The sequence below is a fragment of the Pelodiscus sinensis genome, chromosome 12 (assembly GCF_052426305.1).
Source record: "Pelodiscus sinensis isolate ZL-2025 chromosome 12, ASM5242630v1, whole genome shotgun sequence".
Classification (NCBI taxonomy): Eukaryota; Metazoa; Chordata; order Testudines; family Trionychidae; genus Pelodiscus; species Pelodiscus sinensis.
In genome coordinates, this window is record NC_143063.1 from 43,327,936 (window position 1) to 43,350,032 (window position 22,097).

The following is a 22,097-nucleotide window of genomic DNA, read 5'->3' on the forward strand; positions in this document are numbered from 1 at the left end:
GCGCGGTTACACGCGGCACGGACTAGGTAGTTCGGACTAGGCTTCCTATTCCGAACTACTGTTACTCCTCGTTTCATGAGGAAACCTAGTCCGAACTACCTAGTCCGTGCCGCGTGTAGCCGCGCAGCACGGAGTCCGCACTAGCGGACATTTAAAAATGGCGGCGCCCGGCTTTATGCAAATGAAGCCCGGGAAATTCAAATCCCGGGCTTCATTTGCAACTCCGGTTGCCTACATTACCACCCTAGTTCGAACTAGGGTGGTAGTGTAGACATACCCCCACTGACACCTTTCCATCCTCTCCCCCATGCTTTTCCTGCCCTTTCCCCTCTTTGTCTCCTCTTGTACCCTTGGCATTTGTCTCTCCTCCATCCTGCCCCTTGGTGCCTTCCCCTTTCTTCTCCTGCCTTGGCCCCCTCCTGTCCCCTCTGCATGAGCCTCTTCCTCTCATCACCTGAACCTTTCCTTTAATTCTCCACCCGCCCCTTTCCTCCCCATTTGCCATCCTGACACCTGCACCTGCCAGGCAGGGCAGCATGGCAGGTGGCTTCCCTGTGTGCTAGGGCTGAAGCCAGAACTGCGGTGCTATTTTTAGTATCCTGGCCCTGGGCCTGGCCCAGAAGCAGCTGCACCACAGCCCAGCTCCAGTCCTGGCACATGGGGCAGCCACCCACCACGCAGCCTCACCCCCGGAACAGCCGGGGCCGTGGCTATGTGGCTTTGTTCAGGGGGTGGCAGGACTGAAATTCTTGGTGTGCACCCGCAGAGGCACAGACCTTACAGGGAACCCTGTTGTTCAGCCTGTAGAAATAGTAACCATCATTTAAATAGTATCATTCTCTCAATGTAACGCAGCATACGGGAAGGAAAACTACAGCATCTTCTTGCTCGAGACCTGGTCCCAGGAGACATTGTGTGTCTTTCTGTTGGAGACAGGGTGCCGGCAGATATCAGACTGATTGAGGTAAACACCAGCTTACACACTAAGATTGGTTTGCTGGTCAGCGCTATGATAACGGCTCCACACAATTACATTTTTTATTAGGTTACAGACCTGTTGGTGGACGAATCCAGTTTTACTGGAGAAGCTGAGCCTTGCAGTAAGACTGATGAGCCCTTACTGGAAGCTGGAGACATAACAACGCTAAGTAATGTTGCTTTCATGGGAACACTGGTGCGCTACGGGAAGGGAAAAGTGAGTCCTACATACACTCCACATCATCCACCTCTAGATAAAAGATTCTCCAGCTATTAAGTAAACACAATATTTTGCATAATTCTCATTGTTACTTTCCTCATCCAGGGAATAGTTATCGGAACTGGTGAACACTCGCAATTTGGAGAGGTGTTTAAATTGATGCAAGCCGAAGAGGTAAGGGACAAGAAGTGTTTTTGTTTTGTTGGCACTGTGCTGTCATTTTCACAGCGGTGCTGTGAGGTACCTAAGTCCTTGTTTTGTCACTCAAATACTGGTGATCACATGGCTGTAGGGAGGATGATCTTGTTTCAGGCATTGTAGTAGGGTTTAAGACAGCTGGACCAAAGTTACAAACTTTGTGTGATCTTTGGCATGTCACTTATTCTCTCTGTGCCTCAATTCCCCCTCTGTGAATTGACAAGTCCTCCTATCTTGTCTATTGAGATTAGAAACTCTAACAAGCATTTGTCTTTCACTGTATTTGTGGTGTATATGCACAGTAAGCCCCCTATCTCAGTTTAGGGTTGCTCCAACAATAACTGGATTTATTGGTGTTACTGCTACTAGAAGGATTTTCCTCATGCACTTCATTTTACAGAACAGAAATCAATTTTTTTTCTCTTCACCTTTCCAGACGCCTAAAACGCCTCTCCAGAAAAGCATGGATAAACTGGGGAAACAACTCACCCTTTTCTCCTTTTGTATAATCGGTGAGTTGGCCCGAATGCATTCCCTCTGGTGCATTCCATTATGAGAGTATTCCTGTGCTCCTCCCATAGGGCTGGAACCATGTTTATAGTGTGTGTGTGGGGGGGGGGGGGGCTGATGATGGAAACTATATTTGGTGTCTGATATTTCTACTTCAAGCCACAGGTTGCGGCAGCACCTTCAGCACCTCTAGTTCAGCACTGCTGGGGTCCCGAGGCAACTTTTTCAAAAGGGCCCTTTCATATGCAGGGCGTCGGCCAGAGCCATCCCTCAGGGCAGCTACCCCAAGCCCCGTGCTTTGGGCGGGCCCCATGGTGGCTGCCGCAACTGTCCTACGGACAGGGCCCAGGGCAGCATGGGGGATTACCTGGGGGTCTGGCGTGGGGGCAGCAGCAAGGGTCACTCCCCCATCACCACAGCAGTGGGAGCTGGAGTGACCTGGCAGCCCTCTCCCCGTGCACTATGCAGAGCGCCTCCGCTGCTGCAGAGAAGGGGAGCATGGCAGACTGGGAGGGGGCAGAGCAGGCTGCTGGGTCACTCCAGCTCCTGCTACCACATGGTGAGCGTGGGAGGGGAGGGCCAACCCCTGCTGTTGCCCCATGCCAGGCCCCCGGTAATCTCCTGGGTCATGTCTCCCAGGGGAGGAGGCTTTAGGCAAGAGGGCAGAGCAGGGACAGGAAGGGGCAGTGCCGAGGTAGAGCAGGGGTGGGGCTTAGGGAAAAGGTGGCGTGCCCCACATCTAGGCTTTGGGCCCCACATCTAGGCCACTAGGGGAAAAGGGGTTGCCCCCCAGGTCCTACACCTCCTCAGGGATGGCTTTGGCTGTCCAGACCATGGGTTCCCAAACTGGGGGGCATGAAGAAATTCCAGGGGGGGCGTGAGGCAACCCCAGCTCTCTCCCCTTCCCCATCAAGCTGCCCTGGTCAGTTGGTTCTTTCTTTCTTTCTTTCTCCCTCTCTCTCTTTCTCTCTTTCTTTCTACAAGTTTTGCTGTTGGGGGGAGGGGGCATGAGGGATTTTCAAAAATCAAAAAAAGGGCCCGTTGCCGAAAAATTTGGGAACCACTGGTCCAGACTATGACACTTGGAGAGGATAGATCTTAAAATCCCACACCGACCCTTAACTTCCATTTTTCAATTGCCTTTCCCTCCTTCTCCCAGGTTTAATAATGCTGATTGGCTGGTTGCAAGGAAAGCATCTTCTCAGTATGTTCACTATTGGAGTGAGGTGAGGATTGAAAATAATTCTTGTGTTGCTACAGAGAAACACATCCCACTGAGTTTCAGCATTTCAGAGGTTGTTTGATTCAATGGAGGGTGTGTGTTCTCTCGAACACAAGAACTCAGAATACTTGTGTTAGTCCCTTAATCTATGGCTGCATCTCTGAAGCCAATGGGCGCTTCACCATTGACTGCAGTAGATGTAGAATCTGTGCCTTACTAGTCATTCAATGGCAAATGGAGGGGGGGGAAAAAGACTTGAGGTTTAATTTATTTATTTTGGGGAACAGAACAATGCATTTTGATATATTATTTCACAAATGTCCAAATTCTGCCATGAATGTATTTCTACAGAATAGTGCTTTGAGAGGCATCCACATCAGCACAGCCTCCCCTACCTGTACCCCTGCCCAAAAAATTCCTGCAACATTTTTGTATGCAACAATGTGAAAACAACCCTAAGAAAGTACTTCTTCACACGTGTGACAGTACATCACATATGCATGAGATAATTTCATGGAGAGCAGGTCCATCCAGGGCTATTTAGCCAAGATGGTCAGAGATACAGCCCCACGTTCTGGTTGTCCCAAAGCCACCAACTGCCAGAAGGTGGGATGGGCCAATGTGATAAGGGACCATTCACAATTGCCGTCTTTTGTTCATTCCCTCAGAAACATCCAGCACTGGCCACTGTCAGAGACCGGCTACTGGTCTAGATTGGCCACACTGGATCAGACCTATGGCCTTTGTTCTAGTCTTATGTCTATGCTATAAATTAAGAAGGAATGTTACATTTGCAAATATTAGCCTTTCCCTGAGTTGTTTATAAAGCCAGGAATGTTACATTTGTACTTGCCATATGGAAATATATGCACAGCCTCTTAATCAAACACAATAAACTGTCTGTTTGAGTAACTTTTGGAAAATGGGTCCTTATGTGTTGCCATAGCTCTAAAATTATTCATTAACTAGCACTGCATGGAAATAAAAATGGAAGGAACGGAAGTAGTTCAATTTCATTCTCGCAAGGACTAGGAGAAAAGGAGAAAAGAGTTTTGTCAGCAGTTCTTGCCTGGGAGTTTCAAAGGTGCTGAGACACACACAGCTCCAATTGGTTCCAGTCATGGCTGAATCTAGGTCTACTGCATTCCAAGGCAGTGCCCTGAGCTCCAGTTTATTGGCTTTCCTGGGTGTCCTTGCTCTCAAGTGTGTGTGTGTGTGTGTGTGTGTGTGTGTGTGTGTGTGTGTGTGATTTTCTTTTTCCCCCAAAGTCTCAAGTTTTGTGCTTAATATAAACATGTATTGCCTTATAACAGCAGTTATCTTAGGCCCATTCATACCTTCTGGCAGAATAATGGAGGGTTATAAATGACTGTTGGTTTGTCGTTTCTTTGGCATAACTCTGCACAATGACAGATGCCAATCTGGTTGACTATGGCACCAAAAGTTCCTTTGGCAGTACAGGCTGCTCCAACTAGGATTAACTCTCAGAATAGCTTTGATGCATCTAAGGCCTTGTCTACACTTACCAGGAGAATGACTCTGCAGAGTCAATCTCCTAGGGGTCGATTTAGCAGGTCTAGTAAGGACCCGCTAAATCAACCACTGATCACACTCCCATCAACTCTAGTATTCCACTGGGTTGTGTGAAATAAGGGGAGTCAATGGGACAGTTTCAGCCCATCAACCCCTCCACCCATCCCCCAGTGAGGGCACTGCAGTAAATTGAACTAAGATATGTTGACTCCAGATACGCTATTCAAGTAGCTGGAGTTGCATGTCTTAGTTTGACTTTGCCCCCTAGTGTAGACCTGGCGTATGAGAGGAAGTCAGTTTGACTCTTGATCTTCTGAGATTCCAAGTAGTGCTCATTCTCCAGATGCATTCAAACAGCAAAGGATTGGCCGGAGATTATTGTAAACATTTCTGTTTCATTATGGAAACTGGAGTCGCTAATAGGCAATGGTCTCGAGATTTCCACCCTAGACCTTGGCATCCAAGAGGATGTTCAAACCTCATGCCTTCTAGAAATGCTTATTTGCAATATCCGACTATCAGCTTGGCGCAGGGCCTGGTAGTGTGATGCATTGTAACCGGAAACCCGTTTTTTCCCTATCCTGTTACCCAGCCTGGCGGTGGCCGCCATCCCAGAGGGGCTGCCCATTGTGGTCACGGTGACACTGGTGCTGGGCGTTCTAAGGATGGCCAAGAAAAGAGTGATTGTGAAGAAGCTGCCCATAGTAGAAACTCTGGGTAAGGCTGATGATTGTTGCATCCAAGGAAACAAAGCAGTACGTTTGTCTGTCCGTGCTATACAAATCTAACATTGAACTGGCTACTGGCTGGCGTAGCTAACCCTGGGGATGGGTATATTAAAATATTTTGATTAGACTGTAGGCTGGAGAAACCCAATCACCTACGTTCTTGGAATTTGGCTCTATCTTCCTCTTCACCCTCCAACTGCGTTCTTCATTCTTCTCCCTTTAGACCCAACGGCCACTAAAGTGGCACACCAGAAATGCTGCTGAGATCAAAGGCTACAGCCATGTGTCTCTGTAACCCTTTCTTTTCATGGAATTGCCTGGCTTGGACTAGCTCTTCATACTCCTAAGGTTTGTCTTGCTCACGCTCCCATACCTACCTCTTTGCTTCCTTCCCACTCAGTTAGTCCATGTGTTTCTCCTCTTCGGTGCCTGGCTGGGCAGCAGTAGCTGCCTCTGTACTAGAGCAAGGTACTATGGCATAGGCCAGATCAAGTCCTTCCACCTCACTGATACTCCTCTTCACAATGGCACCTCCAAAATCACTGTCTCCTACGACCTGGCATCCTGGCCCCATGGGTTAGTATGGGGCAGTGCACGAGAGGAAACAAGGATGTCCTAGACTGAGCAACACTTGACTTCTGACGATAGAATGAATTTATCGACAAGGGTCTAGGACCACAAGGCAGCATCATGCAGCTTTAAATGGCTATGGTGGAGCCTTGTCCTGCATTGCTGACACAGACGTAACTCCCATCGACTGAGGACCGTGGAACACAGGCCTGGAAGGGACCTCCTAGGCCTCTGAGCCCAGGCCCCGACTGTCACAGGCAACCTGTCTCGTAATCCCATTTAGCAATGTTTTGAGCTCCATCTTCAAACCACTTAGACCTCCTCTACTAGCACTGAAAGGCTGTGCCAGTACCTCACTCCTCTAATGGTCAAACACCTTCCGATTTCCAACCTGAATTTATTCATCACGGGTTTAGCCCCATTTGGTCTTCTGCCAACAAAGTCGTTAGCTTAAATTAGTTTTTCTCTCTCTCTGGTGTTTATCTCCCTAATATTGAAAGCAATCCTATTCTTTTTTCCCTTTCCTTTCTTCCTTTCCTTTAGGATCAGGGCCCTTGTATTCAGAAAGTCTTAACACCTCATCTACATCTTATCTGCACTGACTCTTATGCCAGGACACGTAGAGCTTCCCAGAAAGAACTGATGGAATTCTGAAAGTACCAGCTCTAAATGGGTTTTTTTCAGGCAATTAGGAACTTTGTAATAATGTCCAAGCATTAAACACAGCCACATTCTTGTACCTTTTAATGACACAGGGCCACAAAACTTTCTTAAGGCGTATGTTTGTGCTTATTCAACTTCCTTTTAAAAAAATCAGCAAAGAATTATGTTCAAAATAATCAGATAATGATTTGCTCTGCACTAATCCTTCAAAATTGCAATTAGCTTAATCCCAGATCAATGTTCTATCTTCTTTCTGTATTCTTATACAGCCTTACTGTATCTGAGCTCTGCCCATTTTGCCACCTTCTGGGCAAATGATTCAGTCCATTTAAATGACTAAAGTGAGCGAACCTGATTTTTCGTTCACACTAAAACCTCCTTGTGCCACATCTGTCTAATTCACTCCTACCCTGAATCTGCTATCCATCATCAGTGCAGTTCAGAGGAGCTTTTGTGTAAATTAATTGGGCCCAGAATTTTTATACTTGTTGTATTGAGATGCTTTATCATTTCAAAGGAGAGTGGGAATGTGGAATTGCCTCTCCCAGACTCTAATCCACTTTAGGAACTCTTGTGCTCAGCTCAGAGAAATTGATCACTTCCTCAGAAATGAATGCCGTCTCAGAACTGTGCAACATGTGAGGGTCAAAGGTGAGGGAGCCTTCCTTCCCAAAGCTATCTCCTAATAGAGCCCAAACCCAAATCCTATACAGGGTACTACAGTAGGGGTATGTCTACACTAGCTCGTTAATTCGAGCTAGGTAGGCAAATCAGGCAACCGCAGTTGCAAATGAAGCCTGGGATTTAAATATCCCGGGCTTTATTTGCATGTTCCCGTCCGGCCGCCATTTTTAACACCCTCCTCCCCCCCTCCCCTTGGAATGAACTGCCCGCGACTACACGTGGCAGTTTAAAGTTAATCTGAACTAAGTCCTTAGTTCAGATTAACTGTTACACCTCATTCCACGAGGACTTAGTTTGGATTAACTTTAAACTGCTGCGTGTAGCCGCGGGAAATTTGTTCGAACTAAGGGGGATTTAAAAGTGGCAGCCGGACAGGAACATGCAAATAAAGCCTGGGATATTTAAATACCGGGCTTCATTTGCAACTCCGGTTGCCTGATTTGCCTACCTAGCTCGAATTAACGAGCTAGTGTAGACATACCCTATGGGATCAAGCCAGTAGAGAAGCACAAAGAAATGTTTGCACCTGGTTTTCTCTCTAAGCCCTAATGAGGGGTTAGAAAATTCATCCAGCTTTTTTGTATTTTGTTCTTTCTCTAATCTAGGTCTTTGCCCGGTAATGGCTTATGTTTGTAATGTGCAAGCAACCTATTATCACTGTAATGTGGCACTTGATTGAGCTGCTCATTTGCATGTTGTATTAGTTCTGAAAAATACATTTTCCTCCCCTCAGGTTGCTGCAATGTCATCTGTTCAGATAAGACAGGGACTTTGACAGCCAATGAGATGACAGTAACTCAGCTAGTAACCTCCGATGGATTCCAGGCAGAGGTATTGTCCCTGAAATTACACACACTTCGTTGTTCAACCCCCCAGTTGCTCACATTTAATTCAGCATAGGCCTAGTCCTGCACATTCATCAGTCTCAATTCCTTGCACAGTCAATTCCTGCGTAAGCTGTTCTAAATGTACGTAAACTTGTATTAGACAATAGGCATATCCTTTGTGCCTCTGAAGTTCCTGTCGACATGAATGGGAGTGTGGGGTGCTGGAGGAATGCAGAATGAGGCCTGTAGCCACAAAACCGTTCACGCGTAGCGAGCGTGTTTAATGAAATCACAAGGGTTTTACGCACACAGCTGCAAGCACTATCATGAGCATAAATACTAGGGATGTGAACAGATAACCAGTTAACCCTTAATGGGTGATGTTTACTGGGTAATGATTAACTATCACTAGGGACCAGACCCCGCTCCCCACCCTGCGTATGGCCAGACAGCCACAGGCGGAGGGGCTAATCCAGCCCTTCAGGGCTGTTGGCTCCCAGCCCGCGAGGGAAGGAAGTCGGCAGCTTCCCATTGGGGGAGCAGAAGGAGTAGGGAGTGGAGGGCTGCTGGCTCCCTGCCCATGCTGGTAGCTTAGTGCAGGGTTGGAAGCAGCTGGGCTGGAGTAACAACTGGCTGCAGTGCGGAGGTCGCTCTAACTTGGCCATGTAGGGCGCGGGGGGGGGGGGGTGCACTCTATCCCAGCAGGCTGGAATGGCCTCCACACCCATCCCTGTTTAATCAGTTAACTGCTTATGCTTAACATTTAACTAATTAAACAGGATTTTACATCCCTAATAAATACAAATATTAGACTCTTTATTCAGATATTGCTGTTGGCATTTCTAGAAGAAACATTTTTAATAGGTTGACTTGATCCCTGCCACTTTTTCATATAGCCATAGGACCTGATTCACCATGGCCTTACATGTTGTCATCAGTTACACATGTGCATAGTGGGTGTAAACGGCTACCATATAAAATAGTGGAGAATCACATCTGCAGCAATCAATAATCATAGAACAGGAGCACGGGTTAATATATTGTATTCCAGCTGGTAAATCCAATGTAGCTGCACCTAAGTAAGGATTTGGTCCATTGATTGAACTGTACCCAAACTTTCCAAACCAATGTTCAAATTAAGACTGAAATACGACACACTGAGTTTTATCATCCCTCAATAAAATTGTGCTTTGATTATTAGCAACCTTAGCTATAAACATTGCTCCCAGCAAAGCATGCTAATCCCAGTGTGCCTTGAAAATAAATCATGAATGGCCCCAAGGATGACATATTGTCTAAGGAGAAAATATTGAGAGTCACACATTTCAGCTAGACACTAGGAAATTTTGTGTGTGCACCTTCCACATTTATTTTCTCCCAGGTGAGCGGTGTTGGATACAATGGGCAAGGAAGCGTATGTCTGTTACCATCAAAGGAAGTTATTAAGGAATTTTCCAATGTCTCCGTAGGAAAGCTAGTGGAGGTGAGTATAAAATATGAATCAAACTGCTCCGTTTTCACTCTGTCATTATTCATGATGCTCTCCTTATATGATTTTTATGGACCCTAATGGAACACGTCCTTGCTATAGCAAGAGGACCTATAGAAGGGTTTGGGGCAGTTACAATATCAGACATGAGAAAGATTTAGAGCAGGTTACAAGCATCAGAAATATATCTAGGGAAAAGCCAGAGACATTGGCTTGCTGAAATGCTTTACAGTTTTGGATGAGTGTGTAGTGATGCTTGAGCCTAAAGAGCAACTAGCATTGGTAGGTTTTGTTTTTATAAAGTAGTGGCAATTCCAAAATGCAGCCAACTGGTTAGGTAGAATCTCTTGTTAATTTCCAAAAGTACAGGAGGTCCAATTTTCATAGACATTCGTGTGCAAATTTTACACCTTATTTTGTACACACAATTGTACATGAAAATCAAATATATGCATATGCAAATAGGAAACTCAGATTGAATTGTCTTTCAATCTTGGGATGGGTTAGATTTATATTGCATGCCAGAACCACAGTGAGAAGGAACTAGTTTTCCCATGTCTGATTTGTAGAGCTGAATCGAAGGAGGAGAGGGGATTCATGAGAATATAATCCAACTTTTTTTGTTAATTGGAAATATTTAAAATGTTTTGATTGGGCTCTACTTGTTTGAAAGCTCCTCCAAAATGATGAAAAAGTGCAATAGTTCATCTGGTGAGAGTGTTGGTATTTTGATTGGAAATATAAATGCTGTGGCTATGCCATTGAACTTGATTCTTATTCAGTCTTGATGCCAATTTCAGATCCTGGATTTTACCCACCTTGAATCTGGACCCCACCTCTGTAGTTTAGCTCTACTTGACATGACCAGAAAGTTATCAAAATGTAGCCATTATAACTGCAATATTTTACCAGTTAATTAGAGGGAGCTATAGAATGGATAATGTTTTCTATAAAAATAATGTATGCAAATATATCCCTTCTAGGCTGGCTGTGTAGCTAATAATGCTATTATCAGAAAAAATACTGTGATGGGTCAGCCAACGGAGGGAGCCCTTATTGCTCTTGCAATGAAGGTAGGGTGTCTTTTGTGGACTCTTTCAAGATAAGACCACGTTCTGTGTAGGTAGTAAAATGATATTCCCTTGCAAACACTCGGAGGGTGCGGGTGTGAGGGAGAAAAAGGTACAGAATAAACTGAAGCCAAATTCACTGAACATTAGGAATTGAAGTCAGTCTGTTCAGTTACTGACAACAGGTCAAAAATCTCTGTTCCCGCTACCCCAGCTCACATACACATGCATCTATACCTGCTGCCATAGGCAAACACCTTCACGGAGTGTTTCCATGCTATAGCAATAATGTTTTGCCTTGGCTGCTTTGTGTAATTACACTGCATGGTGGATTTCTTTGGGGGTGGAAATCAGACTCCTTTCCATTGTTCTCCAGGCACCACTGAGAAAAGAGCAGAAAAATGAACAGGTCTCAGCCAGATAGAAATCCTACGGTTTCCTTGTATGCGTGCCCTAAAGTGGAGAACAAAGAACTCGATTGAATGTTCTATTGACCCTCCTGTCTAGAGTGCAAAATCCAGTCCCCCCACAAATAATGGGCCTGATTTAGTGCTGCATTGCTCCTCCTATGCTCACTTTCCCCTGTGTGAAAGCTACCTTTGTGATTTGAAAATACCAGCGCTGTGTGATTTGGTTGGTTGTTTTTAACAAAGTGATCAAAACCAGACTGGCAGGAAACCTATCCCAAAATGGAACCTTTGGAATGTAACACTTCAGTGCAGAGCATGGCTTATTTGACCACATGACACTCAGTGTATTTAATACGACCGTGTCACAATTTTGGACACATTTTCAAATGACTTGTTTTTCAAATTGTCAGCTCCCTAGAGAAACATGCTGAGAGAGCTTTTCTGGAGGTCAGCTCTTTTCTGAGCCAAGGCAATGTGAGCCCTTTGTTTGCAGTTTTCCCTTTTTTTTTTCTTTAAGGTAGAATAGATACAAATTAACAGAACTCTGGTCTTGTAAATAAAGCACAAGCTCAGGAGTCGGATAGTTTGGTTTCTCTTCCGAGCTTTCACACCAACTTGAGAGAGCTACATGGGCCTACATTTTCATAAATTTCCGTTAATTTCTGGGGGCCCAAATTAAGACACCGAGGTCCTGACAGTCAGAGCTGAATATCTGCAACTGCCAATGAAGACAATGAGCATCATCGCTGCTTTGCACTTTTGACAATTAAGCATTTCGTAAATTCCAAGGCCAGAAGGGACCGCTGTGATTGTATAGTCTGACCTTCTGTATAGCCACAGAATTTCCCCAGTGTAATTTCTAGCGCAGATCTATTAGACACCCGTCCACACAGGCTTACCATCATGCTGCCAATGGGTGTGTGTGCGTGTGTGTGTGTTCTGGGATACAGTGATTCAAAGGGGTCGGGAGTCCTTTAAATCACCCCTGGAGAGCCACACAGAGCACTTCAGGCAGTTCTTGGGGCTGCCTGGAAAAGCAGGAAAGAGGGGGACACTGTGCCAAATGCTCCAGGCAGCGTTGAAGTGGAGCGTGCCACAGTCCAGCCAGCGCTGAGGACTGGCTGCCCTCCGCTTCACCCCATCCAGGAGAACAAAGCCAGCTCCCCCTTGCCCGGGCCTGGCATGGCTGTCAGCTCCCCTGCTTACGGTATCTCAAATTAGGCATCCTACATAAGCAAAAGCTTCTGAAACTATAGGCTTTACTCTTTCTCTTTGCTTCTCTGTCCAGTAAAACACCACTGCATAAAGACATGCGATTATTGTTTAATATAGGTAATTCACTGTACATCAAGATGCTTTGACATTGCTTAGTATGACAATATTTTTATTTTTCCTTGTTTTAGATGGAATTAAGTGACATAAAAGATATTTATGTAAGAAAGAAGGAAATTCCATTTAGCTCTGAGCAAAAGTGGATGGCAGTGAAATGCATGTTAAAAAATCAGGTACGACTACTGTTCTATATACTGGATTCATGCTTCCCATCTGATGTGTGAATATCAACAGAAATGAAGTGAAGTTTCTTAGGCAATAGTCAAACAAAGGATTTCAGACATGAGTAGACAGTGCTTTCATAAATTACATCAGCATTTTCAAAAGCCTTCATTTCAATGATGTTTGTTTTGACATTCTGGATCTCATTTTAAAAAAAGCAGGATGTGATTTTCAGTGTAGATTTCATACAAAAATTCATCCTGTTTTGCAAACAGCTGTAAAAACAAATAAAAATAAAATAAAATTTAAAAGTGTCAATGTTTTGAATCAAAATTTCAATGGGAAGATATTGACATCTCTGAGAAATTGCATCCTTTGATTTCCTACCTCCTTTAATTGTTTGAATTGTATTCATTCTCTATTTAAAAACAAAACAAAACAAAAAAAACCCACTTTTTACTTCCGGGGCTACTCACATTCAGTACATAAAGGGCACATCTCCACAGCAGGGCTCAACTCAAAATATGTGACACAAATTGAGCTATGTCAATTGCATAGCTTATTTCAAAATAGCTTATTTTGAGTTGTGGTGCTGCCTACACAACACTTATTTCAAAATAGAGCACTCTTCCTCCGACTTCCCTTACTCCTCATAAAATGAGGGTTACAGGAGTCAGACTAAGAAGTCTTCCAGCTTGACAGTATTTCAACATAATGTTGAAATAACTGCCAGCTGTGTAGACGGACACTATATTATTTCGAAATAACGCTAGTTATTTTGAAATAATGTTGCTGTCCAGTCATAACCAAAGTGTGCACTACATAAATGCTGCATAGCTGGTATGTGTCCATGTGTTTTATGGGACAGATAACAGTACAGCCAACAGAACTTGCATGTCTCAGATGCAACAGATTTATCATTGTCAATATTTTTAATAACGTATCTTGTCTCCTTATTTTAAAGGGGCAGGAAGATATTTATTTTATGAAGGGAGCTTTTGAAGAAGTTATTCAATATTGTACCATGTACAACAATGGTGGTATCCCACTGCCTCTCACACCACAACAGAAAACTGTCTACATCCAGGAAGAGAAAAGAATGGGATCGGTAGGCCTGAGGGGTCAGTTGGTATTAAGATTACAGGTTATCTTATCTGAATGTTTTACAATATAATAATAATAATAATAAATAATAACTCTTTGCTTCTCTATTGCCTCATGCACAAATTGTAAGAGCATGATGATCCTATTTATAGAAGCAGCAAAATACTTCCAAGTGAGAACTCTTCCCCCATTTTCACTGGCTGGAATTCTTCTCTGCCTAGCAATAATCAGTCATCTGCTAATGTCTTTGCTCTCTCTAAAAGTACTGGCCAGGAGAGGATTTAGGGTTGGGTCATTGGGGGGGAAAAAAAGTATCAGATGCAAATTGTTCATGGATAGTTAATTCTTTTATGTTCCATCATGTGAGCCTTACTCATGCTAGTTGTCCCAAGGAAGGATGAGGTGTTCTAGGGAAATTTGGCACAAATTGGGAGGCAGGAATTTCTGATTTCCAGGCCCCATGCTGGTAGTGACTCTGTGACTTGCCTCAAGACACAAGCACCTACTTGCTTCAGATCTCACGAGTACAATGAGGGCAAGAATAATAATACAGGAGATTGCCTATCTCCTAGAACTGGAAGGGACCTTGAAAGGTCATCGATTCCAGTCCCCTGCCTTCACAGCAGGACCAAGTACCACCCCTGATGAATTTTTGCCCCAAATCCCTAAATGGCCTCCACAAGGATTGAACTCACAACCCTGGGTTTAGCAGGCCAATGCTCAAACCACTGAGCTATCCCTCCCCAAATACTTCATCTATTTAACACTGAGGCGTGTTTGGGGGGACTGTTAGAAAATATTGTCTCAATTACTCATATGAGTAACAGAAACTGGATATTTTTATATTTCCTTTCTGTTTCCAAGAGCCTTGTCCTGAGCTTGCTGGCTGCCCACTTAGTAATACAAATCTTCATTTCTTGGTGGTTCCTATCAGTGAAATGCAAACCACTGTCCGCAACCACTGGAGAGTGTGAACAATTTTCCTCTGCATACAATTGCAATCATCTGAGACATGATGACTTCATATCAACAAGTGTCTCTCAGACAGGCTAAGGCCATTTGCTGCACCGAAGATCCATCTTCTGGCATTCGATTACGCAAATCTAGTGTGGACTTGCTAAATCAAATGCTGTGGGCACCTCCAGTGGGTGCCGGTACTCCTACTCCTTGTGAGGAGTAAGGAAACCCAACAGAGAATTTTCTCCCATCAGCCTCTGTCTGTAAAGATGGCACCAAGCTCAGCTTAAGGTATGTCAACTCCAGCTATGTTATTTATGTAGCTGGAGTTGTGTACCTTAAGCTGATCTGCTGGGTCTAGTATAGACCTGGCTTAAGTACTATATTTATATACGTGCTGTGCAGAATCAGAGTAATGTGGAAGAGCCCTCCAGGTCATCTGGTCCTTCCTTGTGTGGTGAGGCAGAACCAAGTATACCTCAACCATCTTGCCAGGTGTATGTCTAACTTGTTCTTAAAACTCCAGTGACAAGAATTCGACAACCTCCCTTGGATCTTGATCCCAAAACTTTATCCTTCTAGTTAGAAAGCTTTTCTAATAGCCAGCCTCAATGTTCCCTGCTACAAACTAACGGTATGTCTAGACTACATGGCTCCGTCGACGAAGCCATATAGATGAGGTTTCTAGACATAGGGAAATGAAGCAGCGATTTAAATAATCGCCGCTTCATTTACATCAAAATGGCTGCCGCGCCGTGCTGGTCAGCTGTTTGATGGCACAGCACAGTAGTCTGGACGCCCCGCGGTCGACAAGAGAAGCCCTTGTCGACTGCCCCATTATGCCTCATGGAATGAGGTTTACCGGGGCGGTCAACAAGGGCTTTCCTTGTCGACCGTGGAGTGTCCAGACTATCGCGCTGTGCCACCAAACAACTGATAGGCACGGTGCGGCAGCCATTTTGATGTAACTGAAATGGCGATTATTTAAATCGCTGCTTCATTTCCCTTTTTTGAGTACACGAATCTACATGGCTCCGTCGACGGAGCTATGTAGTTTAGACGTACCCTAAGCCAATTACTTCTTATCCTGCAGTGGACATGAGAACAACTAATCACTATCCTCTTTATAGCAGCCTTTTATTTTAAGGCTGTTAGCAAGTCCATCCCGCCCTTGGGCCTTTTCTGTATATAAATAAATATATGTTTAATTTGAATATTTGTACATTTCACAAGTTCCAAAAAACCAAAATCCAGGGACCTCACCATGATCTCACTGTACAGATGTGTAATTACAATCCTCAGAAAAGTGATTATCCCCTGGCATTTGTGATAGGTTAGAACAATGATGGCAATCTAGGCCAGAGAGTGGACCCTCCTCCATCTCTCTGAGTCACAAGATTGTTGCAGCCAAGGCAGTCTCCTGGAATAGGGCAGTTTTGCTAACTGTGCTTGTGTGCCTAGAATTTGCAGGTTGTGCCGATTGAACCGTAGCAGCGCTTTGATTGGCTGCAGAGGGAGCACATGGCTCTCACAGTCAGTGCTGTGCACAAGTAGCACACACCTCACTTCACGTGTGTGTCACTAGTAATATCAGTAGGCAAACAAAATGTCTTGCAGGCCACACACAGACTCATGATGGGCCACCGGTTGCCCTCCACTGGGTTAGAAGGGTCATTTAAGACACTTCCATACACACATCTAAGACAATATCCTGCAAATTGTACTTGTAAAATCTATCATTTAGATTTTTAGGCACAAATTACAGCATCTGTCTGTTGGCTACCTGGAATGGCACATGGGTCTAACTAAAGGTTAAACTGTTTTAAACGATTTCATTCAAATAATGCAAGCCTTTGGGTGGATGCTCTTACTTTAATTTTGTTTTAGCTCCTGTCAATAAGCCTGGTCTGTGTGCACAGTTGCACCAGTTTAAACATGATTTTATCCTGATTGAGTGAAATTGGTGCAAATCTCTGCAAAGACATTCTCTTGCCAGTCCTGATAAAGTTACACCGACTCAACCGACACCAAGAATCTGAGTTTCAAATTGAGATACAAGAATCTGCACTGATTAAACTAAACCAGTCTAATTAAGCTCCTGTAAATTTATGTCTAGACATGGCCTAACTACTAGATTTGCAGCTGAAAATGTGGAAGTCGCATTAAGAATCTTTGAAAATGTCAAACTAAATGTAATCTGGATTCTTCTGTGGAATAACTTGGTCCTTTGCCCATCTCTCTCTCCAGTGCTTGCTCTGGCTTCCGGTCCAGAACTTGGCAGACTAACATTTTTAGGGCTGGTTGGAATAATTGACCCCCCAAGAGCTGGAGTTAAAGAAGCCGTTCAAGTCCTTTTTGAATCTGGTGTGTCAGTGAAGATGATAACGGGAGATGCCTTGGAAACAGCCATGGCTATTGGTAACAAAGAGCTCTTTTCCCACAAATGTGCATTGTCTGTCAGACCCATTCTAGATTGTATGTATTTTATTGGCCTTGTTAACATAAATTGAGCCCATTTACCTTTCTTTTCCTTTCTTGAAGGAGATTCTTTGAATGTCAGGTGTGACATTGTATAGTACAGGTTGAACCTCTCTAATCCAGAACACTCTCATCCAGAAACATCCATCATCCAGTCCTGGCACTCAGTGATCTGTGCTGTTTAGTGCTAATGTACCCCTAAATGTCTTCTAAGAGCTCAGTAAGCAGTTGGATGTGTTGGTAATGCTGCTAGACAATATTGACCTCCTGTAATCCAGAAAATTCTCTCGTTCGGAACCAGTCAGGTCCCAAGGGTTCCGGACTAAAGAGGTTCAGCCTGTAGTGTACTTTGTCCCGGCTATACTGGCAGAAGGACAGCAGACATTGGGTATGGTTCAGTTAGGTTGCAGCTTCATCCCTACATGCCTGGGGGTACCTGGCAGATAAAACTGTACAGTGCAAGTAATCCTATTATCATTTACCTATTTCTGGGGGCTGTTAGGAGCTCTCTCCTCCCCCCCATCCTGGTCTCTAGTCAGCCTGCTGCTGAGACATCACCAGCCCTGCTCAAAGGGTAAAAGTGGGGGCCCCAAAGTAGGATGGGGTGGATATTTGCCATACCAGTCACAGGAGCCCTGAAACCCCATTGTTCCCACGCCTTTAAAGAATACCTCCTTTAAATCCTCTCCCGATTCATTTGATCAGATCCTTGTGTCCATTCCCTTCAGAGCACTGCACTAAAGATCTACCCCAAGCTTGCATAATAAATCATGACATCATAGCCTAACCCCCTTGCCTTCTTTTGCCCCCTACTAAACCCTCCACTTGCTGTGGGGAAAGCCGGGAAACCCACCTCCCCTTGGCCAATCTGGCAGTGATGGAGAAATTCTTTTCCTGTCCCTTGAGAAACGAGTGACATGCCCCGAGAAGGTCAAGATGAAACCTGTTTTTTCAAATTCGTCCATGGTGGGGAGGGTGGGGACCGCTCAGCCTGGCCCATGTGAAATGAGATTTTTACTGCTTGGATACTGTGGGCAAAAGTAGCTACCTTCATGTCTAGCTCCTTGGCCATCTTAAAGGGACAACACCCCTTTTCTGGCAAGCCACACAAATGTCCCTGCTGCTTAATGTGTGCCTGTCCTTTTGCTGCTCCACTGAAACAAATCTAGTTAAATGTAGGGACCTAATTACAGAAGCAGTCTGGGTCCATTTCCAGCACTATAAAATTCACTCTAGAGGTACAATAAATGATAGAAAGTTACTTCGGATACCTTAAACAAATGAGGAAAAAGGTCATTGCTGGGATTAATCTCTCATTTCATACCACATGCAAACATCTCGCATAGCCTGTTGTTACATTCAGGGTTTGCACATCCGGCAGGAACAAGAGGGACATATCCTCAGCTGGGATTTATTGGCATTGTTGTAGCTGAAATCACTAAAGATCTGCCCCACTGATCTCCTCCTTAGCCACGTGTGCTTCCTTACTGCTTACCATATGTTTGGGAGATGAATCCATTGGGAGATCCATGGCAGAGAGGTTTTAACGGTACCGTGATTTCACCCAAAGAAAACGATTAGGAAGAGCCTCTGCAAATGGAAACACGTGACGTTTCTTGGTCTCCGTAAGGTTATTCCCCAGCAAAACTAAATCGCCCTCAGTGTAAATGCACCTTAGTAGTACACCCAGTTCTTCACTCATGCAAAATTCCTAGTGAGTTAGAAGTGCATATCTGACGTGATAGAGACATAGGCTTGGTCTAGACTATGCCCCCATCAATCTAAGTTGCACAACTTTAGCCTAAGTCTCTGTACTTCGGCCTACTTACGGTGGTGGTTTCCATGCAGTAAGGTTGGTGGCTGATTCCCTTCTGTAGACTCTACTTGTTGTTCTCATCCTACCAGAGTTGACAGCAGAGCACTCGAAGGTTGATTTATTGTGTCTAAGCAGACATGATAAAAAAACGGTCATTGGATCGTTTGCTGCAGCGTTGAACCACTGTGGAGTGGAGACCAGTCCCTACAAAGAGAATTTTTGCCCCATCCCTTCATAGGTGACCTCAGCTCATAGCCAGTTATTTTCGGTAACCCTTTTAAATGGGGTCTTTTGTTTCAAATCAGAAAATAATTACCACTCCTGGTGATAATGGGGGTGCTCTTCTGTTGGGTTTTCTGTGCAGGACAGAGTATTGGACTCAGCAATGGGCAACTGAAAGCCATGTCTGGGGAAGAGCTGGACCATGTGGCCGAGTCTGAGTTATCATCTACAGTAAAAAATGTAATGCTGTTTATACCGTTTCTAAACAATAATGCTCTGGAAAAGTCCATTGGTCTGATCCCTTTCCCCCACCTTTGTTCCTCTTCCTCATCCAGGTTTCTATCTTCTTCAGAACAAGTCCAAAGCACAAGCTAAAAATCATAAAGGTACCGATTGACTCCTAACACTATTATTTGAAATGGAAACCCAATGTAGGGCATTGGAGAATCTCCTGCCAGATAAGATGGGGCTCTTTGAAAGATGAAACAATACAATAGCCCTGTGATTATGTGGGCAACTTAGTATCTACAAGAGTGGAAGTATCCACCACTCCTGTTGATGTCAGTTGAAATAATGGGGGCCGTGAACTTCTGGAATCCAGGACCTGAGTAGAATATCTCAGTCATGTCTGTTTTTGCTGTCCATATTCTCAACTGAGATGTTCACCAGTGTTCCCTCTAATCTTTCCCATTCATGTGCGGAATAATTTTATGTGCACTGAGGAAGGTGTGAATGTGCACCACCATTAGATATAAAGCCTCGCTGTGGGCACTCTGCCAAGCCACTGACTTGCATTTGAACCTCTCCTGAAGCCACACAAGCGCACAGCTTATGGGGAACACTGATGTGCAACCCCCCCAAGTGCAATGGACTATAAATGACAAACATTGCAACCACTGCAAGATCTAGTTGATTGCCATGTGAAGAGACCATCCCTGAATGTATTCCTTTCTCCATATCCACAGGCTTTGCAAGGGGCTGGTGCCATTGTGGCAATGACAGGGGATGGGGTCAATGATGCAGTGGCCCTAAAATCTGCCGATATTGGGATAGCAATGGGACAAGCAGGCACTGACGTCAGCAAGGAGGCTGCCAACATGATACTGGTGGAGGACGACTTCTCAACTATCATGTAAGTTGCACTTCAGCTACTTACTTGACATGGAATGCAGTGCGCTTCTAAGGGACTAGCACTGAGAATATACCAACGGCCAGAGCCTCAGCTGGCACAAATTTGCATGCAATCTGTGGAGCTAATTTCCACCTGCTGCAGGTCTAGCCCATCGTCTCTTTGAAGGCACATCTGGAGGACTATGTCCATTAGACCTCTCTCCATTCTGCCTCCCTCCCCTAGAAAGCTTATGGAAAGGGCTCCTGTAGCTTTTAATGCCCTGTGGTTCAGAATAGAGTGCACAGGCTAAGTGGTCAGTAAGACATAAATATGCTTCATGTACACTTATGCCCATGAACCAAAACAGAGTGGACATATCTCATCTCAGGCTTTCTAGTTCTGACTAGGGATGTTAAAATGTGGTTAATCAAGTAGTTGATGGAATTTTGACTACTCGACTAGTCAATAGGCACTTCCACATTCCTCCTTTGAAATGTACAAGTGGGAGGGGGGGCTCTTGTACATTTCAAAGGAAGAATGTGGAACTTCACATACAGTCTGAGGCCAGCGGGAAGTCCCGCTGACTCCGGGCTGCATGTGGTTGCCTGCTTTGAAATGTACAAGAATCCCCAGTGGGGAATCAAACATATGTACTCAAAAACCTGTCGTTTTAGGGTTTTCCAAAAACTAGTATTTGGACTTCCGTTGAAATGAAAGTGACAGAGGGAGTATAAACCAAGAGGCTTCCTAAAGTTGCCTAAGTGATTACTAGATAGGACATGAAATATCATGAAAACCTAACCGTTATTAAATCTCTCCCCCTTCCAGGAATGCAATAGAGGAGGGAAAAGGAATATTTTACAATATAAAAAATTTTGTCCGGTTTCAGCTTAGCACGTAAGTACCTACTTACTTAAACTCCACTGATGGGCAGTTTTTTGGCTGGGCTTCATGAAATAATGTGTCGCTCCTTCATCTGCTTTGCAGGAGCATTTCAGCATTGAGCCTAATTACTCTGTCAACAGTGTTCAATTTACCAAATCCACTCAACGCCATGCAGATCTTATGGATCAACATCATAATGGATGGCCCTCCAGCTCAAAGGTAATGAAAACACATAATGGGCTAAAATTAGGTTTGGAGAAAAGTGATGCAACACCATTGACTTGTAAGGCATCAACAAGGCTCTGTTAACAAAAGTTGTCATGGTCACATGTTGAGCTTCTTGCCTTGATCTGTCTTGAGATGGAATGTTACAAAGAGGAGGGAGAAAATTTGTTATCCTTGATCTCGGACAAGCAGCAATGGGCTTAAATTGCAGCAAAGGAAGTGTAGGTTGGACATTAGGGAAAAAAATCCTACCTGTGAGGTAGTAGTTAAACACTGGAATAAATTGCCTAGGGACGTTGTGGAATCTCCATCACTGGAGATATTTAAGAGCAGGTTGGATAAACATCTATCAGGGTTGGTCTAGATGGTGCTTGGTCCTGCCATGAGGGAGGGGACTGGACTTGATGATCTCTTCCAGTTCTATGATTCTATGAATCTCCAAATTCTTCCACCCTAACACTGGGTGTGGACCTACTACTCTGTGTATACCCACTATCTCATATGCAGGTCCGCCTGGGTTTTGGTTATCTGGAGTCCATCCCTGTGCCCAGTAACGTAGTACCCACAAACATGTGTTTTTTAAAAAGCTGGTATTTGATAGCTGGGGAAAAAAAGGTCTTAATGCCCAGCCTTATGACTGAATCTACTTGTGCAATGCTGTGTTGATATTGTCAGCTCCTCTCTGTTAGTTCGGCACGACATT

At 44.5% G+C, this 22,097-nt stretch overlaps 1 protein-coding gene across 2 annotated transcripts in view; it reads left to right on the forward strand.

The window, feature by feature from the left end:
- ATP2C2 (ATPase secretory pathway Ca2+ transporting 2) overlaps positions 1 to 22,097 on the forward strand; it is a 53,510-nt gene that overhangs the window by 26,751 nt on the left and 4,662 nt on the right. For both annotated transcript variants that reach the window (XM_014579380.4, XM_014579381.4), the window contains exons 7-23: positions 856 to 964; positions 1,046 to 1,195; positions 1,304 to 1,372; positions 1,833 to 1,908; positions 3,066 to 3,132; positions 5,254 to 5,378; positions 8,040 to 8,137; positions 9,515 to 9,616; positions 10,606 to 10,695; positions 12,506 to 12,607; positions 13,561 to 13,717; positions 16,905 to 17,075; positions 19,316 to 19,413; positions 19,509 to 19,559; positions 20,139 to 20,305; positions 21,113 to 21,181; positions 21,272 to 21,388. In XM_014579380.4, coding sequence (XP_014434866.3) covers positions 856 to 964; positions 1,046 to 1,195; positions 1,304 to 1,372; positions 1,833 to 1,908; positions 3,066 to 3,132; positions 5,254 to 5,378; positions 8,040 to 8,137; positions 9,515 to 9,616; positions 10,606 to 10,695; positions 12,506 to 12,607; positions 13,561 to 13,717; positions 16,905 to 17,075; positions 19,316 to 19,413; positions 19,509 to 19,559; positions 20,139 to 20,305; positions 21,113 to 21,181; positions 21,272 to 21,388 — 1,818 coding nt within the window. The remainder of the gene's footprint in view (positions 1 to 855; positions 965 to 1,045; positions 1,196 to 1,303; positions 1,373 to 1,832; positions 1,909 to 3,065; positions 3,133 to 5,253; positions 5,379 to 8,039; positions 8,138 to 9,514; positions 9,617 to 10,605; positions 10,696 to 12,505; positions 12,608 to 13,560; positions 13,718 to 16,904; positions 17,076 to 19,315; positions 19,414 to 19,508; positions 19,560 to 20,138; positions 20,306 to 21,112; positions 21,182 to 21,271; positions 21,389 to 22,097) is intronic.